Source organism: Nomascus leucogenys, chromosome 14, assembly GCF_006542625.1.
Source record: "Nomascus leucogenys isolate Asia chromosome 14, Asia_NLE_v1, whole genome shotgun sequence".
Lineage (NCBI taxonomy): Eukaryota > Metazoa > Chordata > Mammalia > Primates > Hylobatidae > Nomascus > Nomascus leucogenys.
In genome coordinates, this window is record NC_044394.1 from 34,128,740 (window position 1) to 34,143,494 (window position 14,755).

General features: G+C 41.8%; 1 protein-coding gene across 1 annotated transcript in view; it reads right to left on the bottom strand.

Moving 5' to 3' along the window:
• GFPT1 (glutamine--fructose-6-phosphate transaminase 1) overlaps nucleotides 1–14,471 on the bottom strand; it is a 65,238-nt gene extending 50,767 nt beyond the window's left edge. The window contains exons 1-2 of the mRNA XM_003262496.4: nucleotides 14,282–14,471; nucleotides 1,608–1,715 (exon numbers count right to left, since the gene is read on the bottom strand). Of these exons, the coding sequence (XP_003262544.1) occupies nucleotides 1,608–1,715; nucleotides 14,282–14,288 (115 nt within the window). The 5' untranslated portion in view covers nucleotides 14,289–14,471. The remainder of the gene's footprint in view (nucleotides 1–1,607; nucleotides 1,716–14,281) is intronic.
• Nucleotides 14,472–14,755: the final 284 nt, after the last annotated feature.

Here is a 14,755-nt window from a genome sequence, read left to right on the forward strand (position 1 = left end):
CTAAAAACACAAAAATTAGCCAGGCGTGGTGGCGCACGCCTATTATCCCAACTACTGGAGAGGCTGAGGCAGACGAATCACTTGAATCCGGAAGGCAGAGGTTGCAACAGTCAGCCGAGATCACACCACTGCACTGCAGCCTGGGTGACAGAGCAAGACTCATCTCAAAAAAAAAAAAAAAAAAAAAGAATCTTGAAGAACATTAATATTTGAGCTGTAAGTAGAAGGAGCCTCCAAAGCAAACAGAAAAGAAGTAGTAATCTTAGCATCTTAGGAAGAGAGTAAGATGTGCTGTCAAAGAAGCTAAGGAAAGAGAGAATTTTAAAAACAAAGGAGTTGAGGAACTGACTTTCCATTACTAAGGAAAGTCAAGGAAGACAAATGCCCAGTCCATATGGCAATGTTAAGTGTACAAAAGAGTTAACACAGCAGGTGTGAAACTGCTATCCTTAGAAAGGACTGTTTTCAAGGTCAGCCCTTCACTGGTGTCTAGAAACTTGGTTTTTGGAAGGATTCCTACCACCCTAACCAAAAGTGTCTCACTACACAAACTGTGCAAACAATGTGGTTTATGCTGAACATCTGCTCTTATTTTGGGAGTCTAAAATTTTGGTACATGCTAGGCAGAGGGTGCCTATGTGACCAACCCCCAATGAAAACCTTAGGCACTGATCCACTGGTGAGCAGCTTATGCCTAGCTTTCTCAAGACTTCACTTCCTGCACCTTCTCCCTTTGCTGACTGTGCTTTGTATTCTTTTGCTATAATGAAACATAGCCATGAGTACAACCAAATGCTGAGTCCTGTGAGTCCTCCTAGGGAATTGACAAATCTGAGGATGGTCTTAGGAACCTCTGACACAGTTGAGGGAAGAAGCTAGGGTAGAACATAAAGTTGCCAGAAAGTTATGTTTATGTGTAATTTATTTAAGATAGAAGAGGCTGGAATCAGTGGCTTGCCTGTAATCCCAGCACTTTGAAAGGCCAAGGCAGGAGGATCACTTGAGGCCAGGAGTTTGAGACCAGCCCAGGCAACATAGTGAGACTCTCATCTCTACAAAAACTTTTTAAAAATTAGCTGGGCATGGTGGCACACAGCTATAGTCCTAGCTACTCAGGAGGCTGGGGAGGGAGGATTGCCTGAGCCCAGAGTTCGAGACTGCAGTGAGCTGTGACCGCACCACTACACTCCAGCTGGAGTGACAGAGTGAGACCCTATCTCAAAAATAAATAATAAAAATAAGAAAAAAGAATCTGAGGCAAGTTTATATGCCAAAGCATGAAATCAATGGAGAAAAATTAAAGTTACAGGAAAGAAAAAAGAATTTAGAGTAAGACCTTCATGAATTTTATTTTATCACAATAATGCCCCATATGATGTTTTTACAATAATATTCTTAATAGATCATCATAAGCAATACTCCACATAAATGGTAACACCGTTGAGATTACATAAATAAATCCTTTAAATATGATAAAAGACAAAAATTCTTCCAATTTACGCTTACTCAAAGCAAAACAGACTTTAATAGTCTAGTCTCCTAATAATAATAAAAATAATCTCTATTTAAAGAATCATGCAAAATCCATAGTATTTTTTTAGAAGTACCAGCAGAATCATATCCTCTGTACTCCAGTCTCTGAAGGCCTTTGATTAGGGTCTCCAAGATTTCTCGTCTCGTTCGAGGAACATGATAGTTTAAGTAAGCAAATATACCTGCAAATAAACAAATATTTAATGAAAAATTCTGATTTAAAAATCAAAATTAGCATAATTATGTCAAGTATGTGAAAAAATGTGAAGTTAGATTCTGTCTTTCAAACATTTCAAACCGTTTAAAGGCAATGGAACTTTTTCAAGGGGGAGTTTCTCATAAGTATAAAAAAACTAAAGTAAACATGTCAACATACATAATTTTTTCAAAGCAGCTTATAAAGCTGGCTACTTATTTTCCATGACTGCTATTTTTGTCAAGTGAAATTTAATTTTTTTAAAAACCAATTAACAAATTCATGGTTTATGTCCTACATACAGAGCATTTTGCTTCAAGAAAAAAATTTCTAAAGTAATTTAAGCAACATATATAGGACCTAAAATCTGTACCAATGAGATTAATTTTGCTTACTTCCAATAACCATGCTATCAGTGACATTTAGGAATAAATGATGTAAAAAATACTCACCCCTTAAATAATTACGTAAAATAGTAAAAACTGACCAAATACATAACTATCTTAAAAGATAATTGCTTGAATTACTTGTTCATCATATCAGCAAATGACAACCACGTAACAACTCTTGAAAATTCACAGAAAAAGAGCAATCATTTGGAAAAACAAAACTAGAAATCAAAGGAGTAATACAATGTGAACTGAACCAGATAAGCAAAGAAGTAACAGAACACAGGTAAGGGAAATCCACACTTTTAGGAATGGCAGCATGGGCATTATCTGAGGTTTTCCATGGCTGTGCTTTGGCCAGAGTGGACACAGCTTTAATGTATCAAAACTGAAGACTAAATATATAAAATATATAAAAGTACAAGTTCAAGCTGCTTATTTTAAAACTTCCCTTTTTCTTAACATTTCACTGTAATTCTACTGATTCATAAGAAGTTTAAATTAATTCTGTGAGATAGAAATCCCAAAAAACTAGTCTTCATTTCCATCTGAAAAGAGATATTTACTTCTATAGAGTGTGATCCTATTGAAACATTTCAGTATACAAAAATGGCGCATTGTTGATACCCAACAGGAAAGCCATAACATATATGCTAATCACCATGATCAATACAGTACAATTTTCTCAAATAAATTATTATGCCCTAAAAAAGAGAAACTCACACATTAAAATCCAAAATAACCTGAAACAACGGCTTCAACTCTCCCCAAAGAAGTAGTTCCAGGCAGGCAAGACTTACAGAAATCCCGTATTTTATTCAGATTAAAAAAAGATACACACACACACCTTACATTTTTATTTTTTAAGCTTTCCTGTAACGCACAATCATCTTACTTTCACAGCACCACCACCCTGTAAGGGAGGATAGAACATCTATCTTACATAATTCAAAAATAGAAATTTAGTTAACTGATATCCCAGAGATACCCACAAATAGCATTCCCAACTTCAAAGCGCAGCAATTAAGATAAGGATAAACAACATGCTGCTTAAGTATATTTCTAAGGTAAGAGTGGTAGCGGCACAGCAATGTGCAACTTCAAACTTTCAATGGCTACTCATGATATAAACACTAGAGGGCAGTAGAAGAGTCTCCAGACCAATCTGCACCCATTTAATTCAGAAGAATGTCTGGGGTTTCTGTTATTACTGCAGTTCCTTCATAAAGTATCTGTAATATTAATAAACCAATAACCCAATTGCAAATCAATCTTTGCACTCCTCACCCATGGGCCACTGATCTTTGAGAAGGATTAGACACCTACAGATAACTATCAGTTAAGTATTTTAATCAGGTCTTTAAAAGACAATACACAGAACCCAAATCTTTTCTAAAACAATACTTTAACACAAATGTGGGCCACGTGCAGCGGCTCACGCCTGTAATCCCAACTTTGGGAAGCTAAGGCAGGTGCATCACCCGAAGCCAGGAAATCAAGACCAGCCTGGCCAACATGGGGAAACCCATCATTACTACTAAAAATACAAAAATTGGCCAGGCATGGTGGCGTGCGCCTGTACTCCAGCTAGTTGGGAGGCTGAGACGGGGAGAATCACTTGAACCCAGGAGGCGGAGGTTGCACTGAGCGGAGATCACACCACAGCACTCCAGCCTGGGAGACAGAGCGAGACTCCATCTCAAAAAAAAAAAAAACAAAAGTGTGAAAAAAACTGAATCTGAACTAGTTCCCACCACTGTGACTGCATCAGCTAGAGTCCACTAAAGGAGGATACAATCTAGCTTATTTGAAAACAGAAGCCTGTCGAGGATTGTTTGCAGTCTGTCCAGAGCTGCCAAACTCTAATAATGCAGCACATCCAGAAAAACTCACTCCTAAACTCTTTTTTAAGAAATCTAAGTCTGATAGTAAAAGTAAAAATGTAAGCCGGATGGTAAAAATGAAAGTTGGTAAAAACGTAAAAATGTAAGCCAGACGGTAAACGATTTAAAGATTAAATATGTATATTAATTTGTTAAAACTATTTAAATGCTAATGATATAAAATTGTTTCTAAGACAATTTACAGACTCCACTTTTTTTAAAAGTTAATGCAGCAAGGCTGGGTGGCTCACGCCTGTAATCCCAGCACCTTGGAGGCCAAAGCGGGTGGATCACATGAGGTCAGGAGTTCAAGACCAGCCTGGGGAACATGCTGAAACTCCATCTCTACAAAAATACCAAAATTAGCCAGGCATGATGGCAGGTGCCTGTAATCCCAGCTACTCAGGAGGCTGAGGCAGGAGAATTGCTTGAACCTGGGAGGCAGAGGTTGCAGTGAGCTGAGATCGTGCCACTATACTCTAGCCCAGGTGACAGAGCAAGACTCTGTCTCAAAAAAAAAAAAAGATTAAGTAGTGCAATATTAAATTCAGTTTTTAATAATGTAACTCAACAACAGCATTCAACTTTGATAATACTTCTAACTTCAATCTCCTTGGTTTATAATGGCTCACTATATGAATCTTGAGAGCTTAAGAACATTTTAGCTGGGCACAGTGGCTCACACCTGTAATCCCGACACTTTGGGAGGCCGAGGCAGGCGGTTCACGAGGTCAGGAGTTCAAGACCAGCCTGACCAACATGGTGAAACCCCGTCTCTACTAAAAACACACACAAAAAAAAGTAGCCAGCTGTGGTGGCACATGCCTGTAGTCTCAGCTACTCGGGAGGCTGAGGCATGAGAGTAGCTTGAACCTGGGAGGCAGAGGTTGCAGTGAACCTAGACTACACCACTGCACTCCAGCCTGGGCAACAGAGCAAGACTCCATCTCAAAAAAAAAAAAAAAAAGTAATAGAGCTAGAAGAAGGAAGGGGATTAGCCTCAGACATACCTGATGAGGAAAATGGAAGCTAAGATGAACCTGTCAGTTTCATAGCCCTGTCCCTTGATAGCACTACTAGCCCAAGACATTCCACCTGCGGGGATACTGGGTTAAGTGTATCTTGGGGTGCCCAAGACAATATTGGCAGCAATTCATCAGGTATGCAGGGCATGTTCACAAGGGAGGCATTCACAACTCACAATGATGCTTGGTAGAGCAGAAATCGTTAGTTTGACCTCTATTTTCAAGTCTTTGACTTGTCTTATGAAAACTCCCAATAAACAGTTCTTTTTTTTTTTTTTTTTTTGAAACAGAGTCTTGCTCTGTCGCCAAGGCTGGAGCCATCTCAGCTCACTGCAACCTCCACCTCCCAGGTTCCAGCAATTCCCCTGCCTCAGCCTCCCAAGTAGCTGGGATTACAGGGGCTGCCGCCATGCCCAGCTAATTTTTTGTATTTTTAGTAGAGATGCGGTTTCACCATGTTGGCTAGGCTGGTCTCCAACTCCTGACCTCAGGTGATCCACCCACCTCGGCCTCCCAAAGTGCTAGGATTACAGGCGTAAGCCACTGCACCCGGCCTAAACTCCCAATAAACAGTTCTTAAGTAAGGTAATGACATAAGCCTAAAATCAACTTTCCACCACTCTTCGTAATTGCTCAAAGAGCACAAACAGTAGCTGTATAAGCATAGATTTTCCACCCCCAAATCAGCATGCACTTCACAAGTGTAAGCTTTCTTACTAATAAAATATACTTGGAATAAAATAACTCCCTAACTGAAGCAGATGCTTGAACCTACAGGCATCATTCTCAGAAAATGGCAACTTAAATTCAATGACAAAAAAGCACTTATGAGCACCTTGCTAACAAAATTTCAGAAGCAATCTGGATCACAGACTAGACACACCTGGTTGAAAGCAATGTAGCTGCAAATAAAGACTGTTAAACCTTATTGAAAAGAAAACTGAACACAACTGACTAGTCAAATTATTAAAATTCCTATGCCTGGTCGCATTTATTTCCTTATGAATACAAGATTTTATTTTTATATATTTTATCATTTGACAGCTTCAATATTTTGGGACCCTAAACATTGTAACTTATCAGTGATTAGTGTTCAAATTCATTCTCTAAACTTAAAACTTCTGAATCAAAATCCACCTACAATGTCACTTAAACTCTAAATTTGTTTTATTTTTCTTATAACACTAGTCACAAATTAATTCATCATCATCATTAAAAATTCAAAGTAGGCCAGGAGCGGTGGCTCACGTCTGTAATCCCAGCACTTTAGGAAGAGAGGCAGGAGGATTATTTGAGCTCAGGAGTTCGAAACCAGCCAGGGCAACATAGAAAGACTCTGTCTCTATTAAAATTTGAAATAAATAAATAAAGATTAAAACTATACAGATGCTACAGAATTAATTGTGAAAATCTCTCCTTTCTGTCTCCACACAGGTTCCAACCCCTTTCTCAGAGATAACTATTGTTAATCCCATACACACAGTCCCAGTCCTTCAGCTATAAATTTTTCTACAGGCCAGGCACAGTAGCAGATGCCTGTAATCCCACCACTTTTGGAGGCCAAGGCAGGAGGATCACTTGAGGGCAGGAGTTTGAGATCAGCCTGGGCAATACAGGGAGACCCTGTCTCTACAAAAAATAAAAAATTAGGCATGGTGGTGCATGCCTGTAGTCCCAGCTACTTTGAAGCCTGAGGTGGGAGAATCACTTGAGCCCAGGGGTTCAAGGATGCAGTGAACTAGTCAATATTATAATTATGGAATCACATTCTACATTTAAGATTTCTTTAAAATTAAGTATTATTTGAGATACATTTTCTTTTTTCTTTTCACCAGGGGCTCTGCTCTGTCGCCCAGGCTGGAGTACAGTGGCACAATCCCAGCCCATTAAAACCACCACCTCTTGGACTAAAGTGATCCTCTCGTCTCAGCCTCCCAAGTAGCTCGGACCACAGGCACATGCCAATGTGCCTGTAATTAATTAATTTATTTATTTATTTATTTATTTATAATTTTTGAGACAGAGTTTTGCTCTTGTCACCAAGGCTGGAATACAGTGATGCGATCTCGGCTCACTGCAACCTCTGTCTCTCAGGTTCGAGCAATTCTCCTACCTCAGCCTCTGGAGTAGCTGGGATTACAGGCGTGAGCTACCATGCCCAGTTATTTTTTTATTTCTTGTAAAGATGAGGTCTCACTATATGCCCAGGCTGGTCTCGAACTCCTGGACTCAAGCAATCCTCTTGTTTCGGCCTCCCAAAGTGCTGGGATTACAGGCATGAGCCACTGCATCCAGCCAAGATACATCTTCTACAATCCTAAAAGCACACATAAAGGCCAGGCGTGGTGGCTCATGCCTGTAATCCCAGCACTTTGGGAGGCCGAGGCGGGTGGATCACTTGAGGTCAGGAGTTTGAGATCAGCCCGGCCAACGTGATGAAACCCCGTCTCTATTAAAAATACAAAAATTAGCCAAGCATGGTGACGCGTGCCTGTCCCAGCTACTCAGGAGGCTGAGGCAGGAGAATCACTTGAGCCCGGGAGGTGGGGCAGAGGGTGCAGTGGGCCGAGATCGCGCCACTGCACTCCAGGCTGGGCGACACAGTGAGATTCTGTCTCAAAAAAATAAAAAATTTAAAAGTAAAATAAAATAAATCACACATACAAAAATAACATACGGAGTGAAACAATTAAGACTTTCAATTATTTGTGTGTTTAATTGGTTCATGTCTCCCCTACTTTATTGTAACTATTGCCACTAGAAGGGGCTCCACAACACATCTCTTGCACATTTAACATTCTGGAGCTCAAATCACTAGTTTAAGTCCTGACATCTCTATATATTCCCTCACAGTCTACCTATGTCATGATCTTTCTTGAGAAAAAAAAACCATGTACTTCCTGCTCACAATCTTCAAATATTCCATCTCTCTCTCTTCTCTCTGAACATTCACATCAGACCACAATTTTTCATCATTCTGCCAAGTCAAACCCTCTGGGTCCACTGTGCTCTGACTCCTAGTCTCTGAGCATCTCTACATTGAACTATGACAGCCAAGGAGAACTCATCTATCCATTTCAGTCCTCTTTCGGATGGGCCCTTCGAAATGCTGACCAATCCTATTAATTCATCACTTGCTTAACTTTCAAACTTCTCCCAGATATTATTTTACAGTCTAAGCTACATACTACTCTCAAATCTTCATTTTCTCTTCCCAGCTTCTTTTTCATTTTTGGTAGATTCTTACTTTATAGAATTAAAGTCTTTTTTTTTCATACAGAGTCTCGTTCTGTCACCCAGGCTGGAGGGCAGTGGCGCTATCTCAGCTCACTGCAACCTCCACCTCCTGAGTTCAAGCGATTCTCCCGCCTCAGCCTCTCGAGCAGCAGCTGGGATTACAGGCGTGTGTTAACACGCCTGGCTAATTTTTGTATTTTTAGCAGAGACGGGGTTTCACCATGTTGGCCAGGCTGGTCTCGAACTCCTGACCTCAGGTGATCTGCCCGCCTCGGCCTCCCAAAGTGCTAGGATTACAGGCGTGACCCACTGCGCCTGGCCAGAATTAAAGTCTTCATTTTCTTTTTTTGTTTTTAAAATATAGAGACAAGGTCTCACTATGCTGTCCCAGCTGGTATCAAACTCCAAGCCTCAAGTGATCCTCCCGCCTCAGCCTTCCAAAATGCTGAGTTTACAAGCGTGAGTCACTGCCCCTCACCCATCTTCTTTTCAACAGTTTAACAACATATATATTAAATACTTCTCATCCTTCCTTGTAACCTCAAGAGAGACATATTACACATACTACTCTCTGAAGCTAGCCTCTCCCCTACTTGTAACTTTTTTTTTTTTTTTTTTTTTAAACAGTCCTGCTCTGTCACTCAGTACCCAGGCTGGAGTGCAGCAGCACAATCATAGCTCAATGCAGCCTCAAACTCCTGGGCTCAATCCTCCCACCTCAGTCTTCTAAGTAGACTGGACTACAGGTATGCACCACCATGCCTGGCTAATTTTTTTTTTTTTTAATAGAGATGGGATCTCGCTATGTTGCCCGGGCTGATCTTGAACTCCTAGCCTCAAGCAATCCTCCTGCCTCAGCTTCCTGAGTGGCTGGGATTACAGGTGTGAGCCAAAACACTGGCTACTTATAACTCTTTTTTTTTAATTGAGACAGTGTCATTCTGTCACCCAGGCTGGGGTGCAGTGGCGTGATCTCAGCTCACTGCAACCTTCACCTCCCAGGTTCAAGCAATTCTCCTCCCTCAGCCTCCCAAGTAGCTGGGATTACAGGTGCATACCATGACAACTGGCTAATTTTTGTATTTTTAGTAGAGATGGGGCTTCGCTATGTTGGCCAGGCTGGTCTCAAACTCCTGACTTCAAGTGATTCGCCCACCTCAGCCTCCCAAAGTGCTGGTATTACCGGAGGGAACCCTGTGCTGGGCCTTACTCCTAACTCTTAATGAGTGTTTCTCCAACTTTGTAAATACAGAACCCTTTTGTTAACATCAAAATATTCTGAGGCTCCTTCACAACAATGGGTTAAATTTTTATTATTCAATGATCTAGAACAATTATTCAATGATCTAGAACAATTTTTATTCAACTTACAGACAAAGTTATAAGCATATGAATAAGCAATGAACACCCTGTAACAACTTCAGGGCTTGTAGGTCAGGAACCACAGCTCTAGAATTCAACTTCTCAACACTCCCAGGGGACTTCAATCCCAAAATCCTCTTCTTTTTCGTATTACTTGCAGCCCTCCTCCTAAACACAAACTGAGACCCTTCTGCCTTGACATATGCAATTTCTCTAATAATTTCTTCATAACCATATCCAATTAACTTCTCTGCAGTATTAACATATGAATGACCTTTTTCCACTTTTACAGACTCTGTTCAAGGCAATATACTACTTTGGAACTCTTCTGCCTTTAGCCACTGTTCTTTGGTCTGTTTTTCTGGCATTTCTATTTCCTCCTTCAACCCCTCTGGTAGTAGTTCTCAAACTATTTCCGCCTCCATTCACTGATGGGTAACATATACCATTAATGATTACCTCTCACAGTATACTAATTCTCTACAAGTTGAGTAAAAGTCCTGCCCCATCACCCAGAACATTCCTGACCTAATACAGATACCCAAAGCCCAGAGCTCTCCAGTCTCTAAATTTCTACTCATTCCACTTGTGATCTATGACATGGCAATGAACAAGGACTGTGTATTTTCACCTGAAGCTGTTGCATGTGCATTCATTTTCTTTCCTCTAATCAGGCAGCAATTCCTTGAAGGCAACTCTCTTATTTTAGTCATCTCTGCAAAGGGCAGAGTGCCAAGTATAAAGCCATCATTTCAAATATCTGCAAATATCTTCTAACACTTTTTAGGCACCTGAAACATACGGTCAAAAAATTCTCAAACCACAGAAACAGAACACTATTTCACCGGATGCTAAAAAGGAATGAAGTAAAGAAAGGTTTCATAATTAAAGGTTTAAGAACTACCTGGTTAAATAAAGTTAGGTATATATTTAGAACTTTCTGGAACCTTTAATCTTACTAATTGTGAATCTCCAAGAGCAGAATTTCCCAAACTTGTGTTACAAAACCCTCTCCCGCCTTCTACTGCTCATTACCAAAACCTATTAACCTCCATTTCCAGGGGACAATTGAAGAAATGCTTATTAAGCAATTATTTTCTCTCACATCTTCTTCATATCCAGTATATGTAAGGATATGTTAATAGTACTGGTTTTATGACCAATCCTAGCAGCCAATCTCAGCATCCCTCAATTACCCCAAAGCCATTAGAGAGTATAATTACAAAAAACTTTTGAAAAATTCATTTTAGGATACTTTAAAATTGCAAGTTCCTTTACTGCTTTTAAAAAGGATCTCATTTGCAAACATTCCATTTTATTTATTTATTTATTTATTTATTTATTTATTTTGAGACAGAGTCTCACTCTTGTCACCCAGGCTGGAGTAGAATGGCACGATCTCAGCTCACTGCAACCTCCGCCTCCTGGGTTCAACAGATTCTCCTGCCTCAGCCTCCCGAGTAACTAGGATTACAGGTGTGCGCCACTATGCCCGTCTAATTTTTTTGTATTTTTAGTAGAGACGGGGTTTCACCATGTTGGTCAGGCTGGTCTCAAATTCCTGACCTCAGGTGATCCACCTGCCTCAGCCTCCGAAAGTGCTGGGATTGCAGGCGTGAGCCACCACGCCCATCCCCAAAATTTCATTTTATATACACCATCGGATCAGAAGGGTATAACCTCACATTTATAAAAACAATAGCAAAATCTGTTAAAAGCTAGGAATAGCTTAAGTGACTTGGCACTCTCTCAGCAAAACCAAAAATAATGCAAATAAAAAGGACAAAGTATATTCCAAACTACCAAGAAAAAGGAAGATAAAATAAATTTGGAAAAGAGACACACTATTCTTCTCTGGAAGATTCTCAATGCTTATTATTAATACATTAAAGATTCCAAGAAATCCTCCAATCAAAAAACAAAACAAAACATTACCACGCGATTTAATATGTTGCTTCCCAAATTTACTGGACCATAGGATCTTGTTTCCTAACACTTATTAACATCCCAACACAAGTTGGTAAACATATCAATTTTATCAGTATATCTGATTGAAAAAAGCATATCAGAATCTTCAATCCTCATTCTTCTGCTTCAACATTGTACAACGTTGAAATAAAATAATCTTTTAGGAAAATTTAACTACGGCCAGGTAAAGTGGCTCACTCCTGTAATCCCAGCACTTTGGGAGGCTGAGGTGGGTGGATTACCTGAGGTCAGGAGACCAACCTGGTCAACATGGTGAAACGCTACCTCTACCAAAAATGCAAAAATTAGCCAGGTGTTGTGGTACACCCTTGTAATCCCAGCTACTCGGGAGGCTGAACCCTGGAGACGGAGGCTGCAGTGAGCCAAGATCATGCCGCTGCACTCCAGCCTGGGCGACACAGAGTGAGATCTCGTCTCAAAAAAAAAAAAGAAAGAAAGAAAAAGAAAAACTTAACTAGATAGCAAGTAATCAGAAGGTAAGCTTCCAGATTTTCCCATCTAGTCTAATTTTCACTCCATTTCTCTGCTCAGGAATTTTAGTGCAATGACTAAGATGTGGGAGGAAAATAATGACACTCATCTACTTATCTTTCAGAATTTACATTAGAGAGAAAATAAATTCTGAACCCTACCCCTAGAATCAGGCAAAATCGTGGTATGACTTAAAAGCAGGACCTCAGAAATGCCTCAAATACTCACTTTTTATTTCTTCAATACCTGTTTCCTCAGCAGTAAAACTCTGTGGAATGGAGACACGGACTATGTGAAAACTCCCAACATTTAGTCTCCACCCTAAAGGTATCTCCTTATCTGAACCTGATTTCCATATCTGATTTATTTATATTTATTTATCATTTTTGAGATGGAGTTTTGCTCTTTTTTACCCAGGCTGGATTGCAATGGTGCGATCTCGGCTCACTGCAATCTCCACCTCCTGGGTTCAAGCAGTTCTCCTGCCTCAGCCTCCCGAATAGCTAGGATAACAGGCGCATACAACCACGCCCAGCTAATTTTGTATTTTTAGTAGAGACGGAGTTTCACCATGTTGGCCAGGCTAGTCTTGAACTCCTGACCTCAGGTGATCCACCTGCCTGGGCCTCCCAAAGTGCTGGGATTATAGGCGGGAGCCGCCACGCCCAGCGCTGATTTTTTTTTTTTTTTTTTAAGTACTTTGACTACGTTTTTTTTCCTGGAACATGATGAAATGACCTGCAACCAGAATGTCGAGTACTTGATGAGGCACACCCCTCATCATTCAGGAACAGTTAACTAACAAATGAAGCACACTGGAGATTGACCAGTTTGCAAATTCACTACTTCACAGCTCCAAACTAAATGCTAAACCATTCTACTAAGTAGACACTGCAAAAGTCTGATTCTGAAGTCAGCTCTACTCTAATAATTTCAGTAAGCTATTTATAGGTGTTTCTGTTTTTATGTGGGTTTTTTTTAATCTACTCTAAATTTAAACCTGCTCCTCATTTTCAGAAGCTGAAATGGGCATAAAGTTAAATACAGGAAATATATACACTAACAAGTACAATCCACCTCCTGTTCAGTTCCTTCGTGCAAAAGGCTGCAAATAAGAAGTCTCCCAGAGAGTTTTCAATTCTCTTAAAATGGTACTTCCCTTAAAAAAAAAAAAAAAAGTGTTCTTTCTTCCAGGGATAAAGTCGGTTGTAAATTTCAATAAGAAAGGTAAGAATACAACTATTTTTACTGGCAATAGCCAAGTTAACACCAATTTTAGAGGATATCAGTCATGTCAGACACGATTCTCAAAATCTTTCACTAACACTTAGGTAATAATAAAGGACTCTCAAAACATGGAATAAAAGAGCCTAACCTTAATTTTTTAAGGCTCTAGGAAAAATATTTGTTAAACTTTCCACAGCTAGTATTTTTAATGGGTGCACATGCAAAGGATAAATGATATTTTTCATAGTTGGTATTCTAAAGGGGTATACATCCAAGGTATAACTGATATTTTTCAGAGCTGGCATTTTTAATGGGTGCACACGCAAATGATAAATGATGTATAACCTCTCGCCATAGACATTTGAAGGCCTCTTCCACCAGAGGATCAGGTCTGAGCCCATTAACCAAGCTATTGATTAGCAATGGTTTCTGTCGAGACAACGGATGGCAGGAAGTACCACGTTTAATGCCACTACCGTGGCTCTAGCTAGGGTCTGTTTTCTATTGGGCCTGCCCGAAAACAAGTAAAATATTTTTTGAAAGATGTTTAGAAAAATGCAAGGTAAGTTCAAGAGACCTCGCCCGAGGTTCCACAGGTTGCCTCACTCACCTGGTGGGCCCTTTTGAAGGCACCCCCCTCCACACCTCAATTCCCTCAGCCCTCTCCTCCTTTTTCAATAAAGGCGTTTCTCTCCCCTCTCGGTTCCTTCTCCGCGCCAAGGCGTCCGCTGGCCCCCGGCAAAGGGGGCCCGCCTTCCTCTCAGGTGCCTTTCTCCCGGCCGCCACCCCCTCTCCCGCCCTTGGATGCCGGCCCCCGCCCACGCAGCCACCACTGGACGCCCCTTGCCCATCACCCAGACTTCGCACCCTCCACACTCCCGCTTCCGCCCGTTGCCTTGGGCCTTAGCGGCGCCCGCACCGCACCCCAGCGCCGCCCGGCAACACGCCCCCCGCTCCCGGCCCCCTTACCACACATGATGCCGGAGACACGGCCCGCGAGGCCAGGGGCGAGTGGCTGGCGGGATCGGGGGTGCACACACGAGCTTCGGTGGGCAATCTGCGGGCTCGGGGGCCGGGGTGGCGCCGACACGACTCCCTCGGGGATGCGACGGCCAAGGCAACGACAGCCTTCTCCGCCTCCCGGGCTCCGCCAGCAACCGCCGCCGGGCCCCGCCCCTCGGCGCGCAGCGCGCCGCCGCCGGTAGGCCCCATTGAACCGCTCACGCGCCGCTCACGCGCAAGTCCCGCCTCCCAGCGCTGCCCCGCCCCCCGAGCCCACGCAGGCGCTGGACTGCTGGCGGCGGAGACGTGGCAGTGGCTCGTGGCCGCGTCCGCCTGGAGTTCCTGGAGACGCCCGCCCGGGGGCGAGCCGCGGGAGGGACCGAACCGAGAGGGAGGGAGAAACTCAGCACCTGGCAGGGAATGACGGAGAGAGAAGGATGG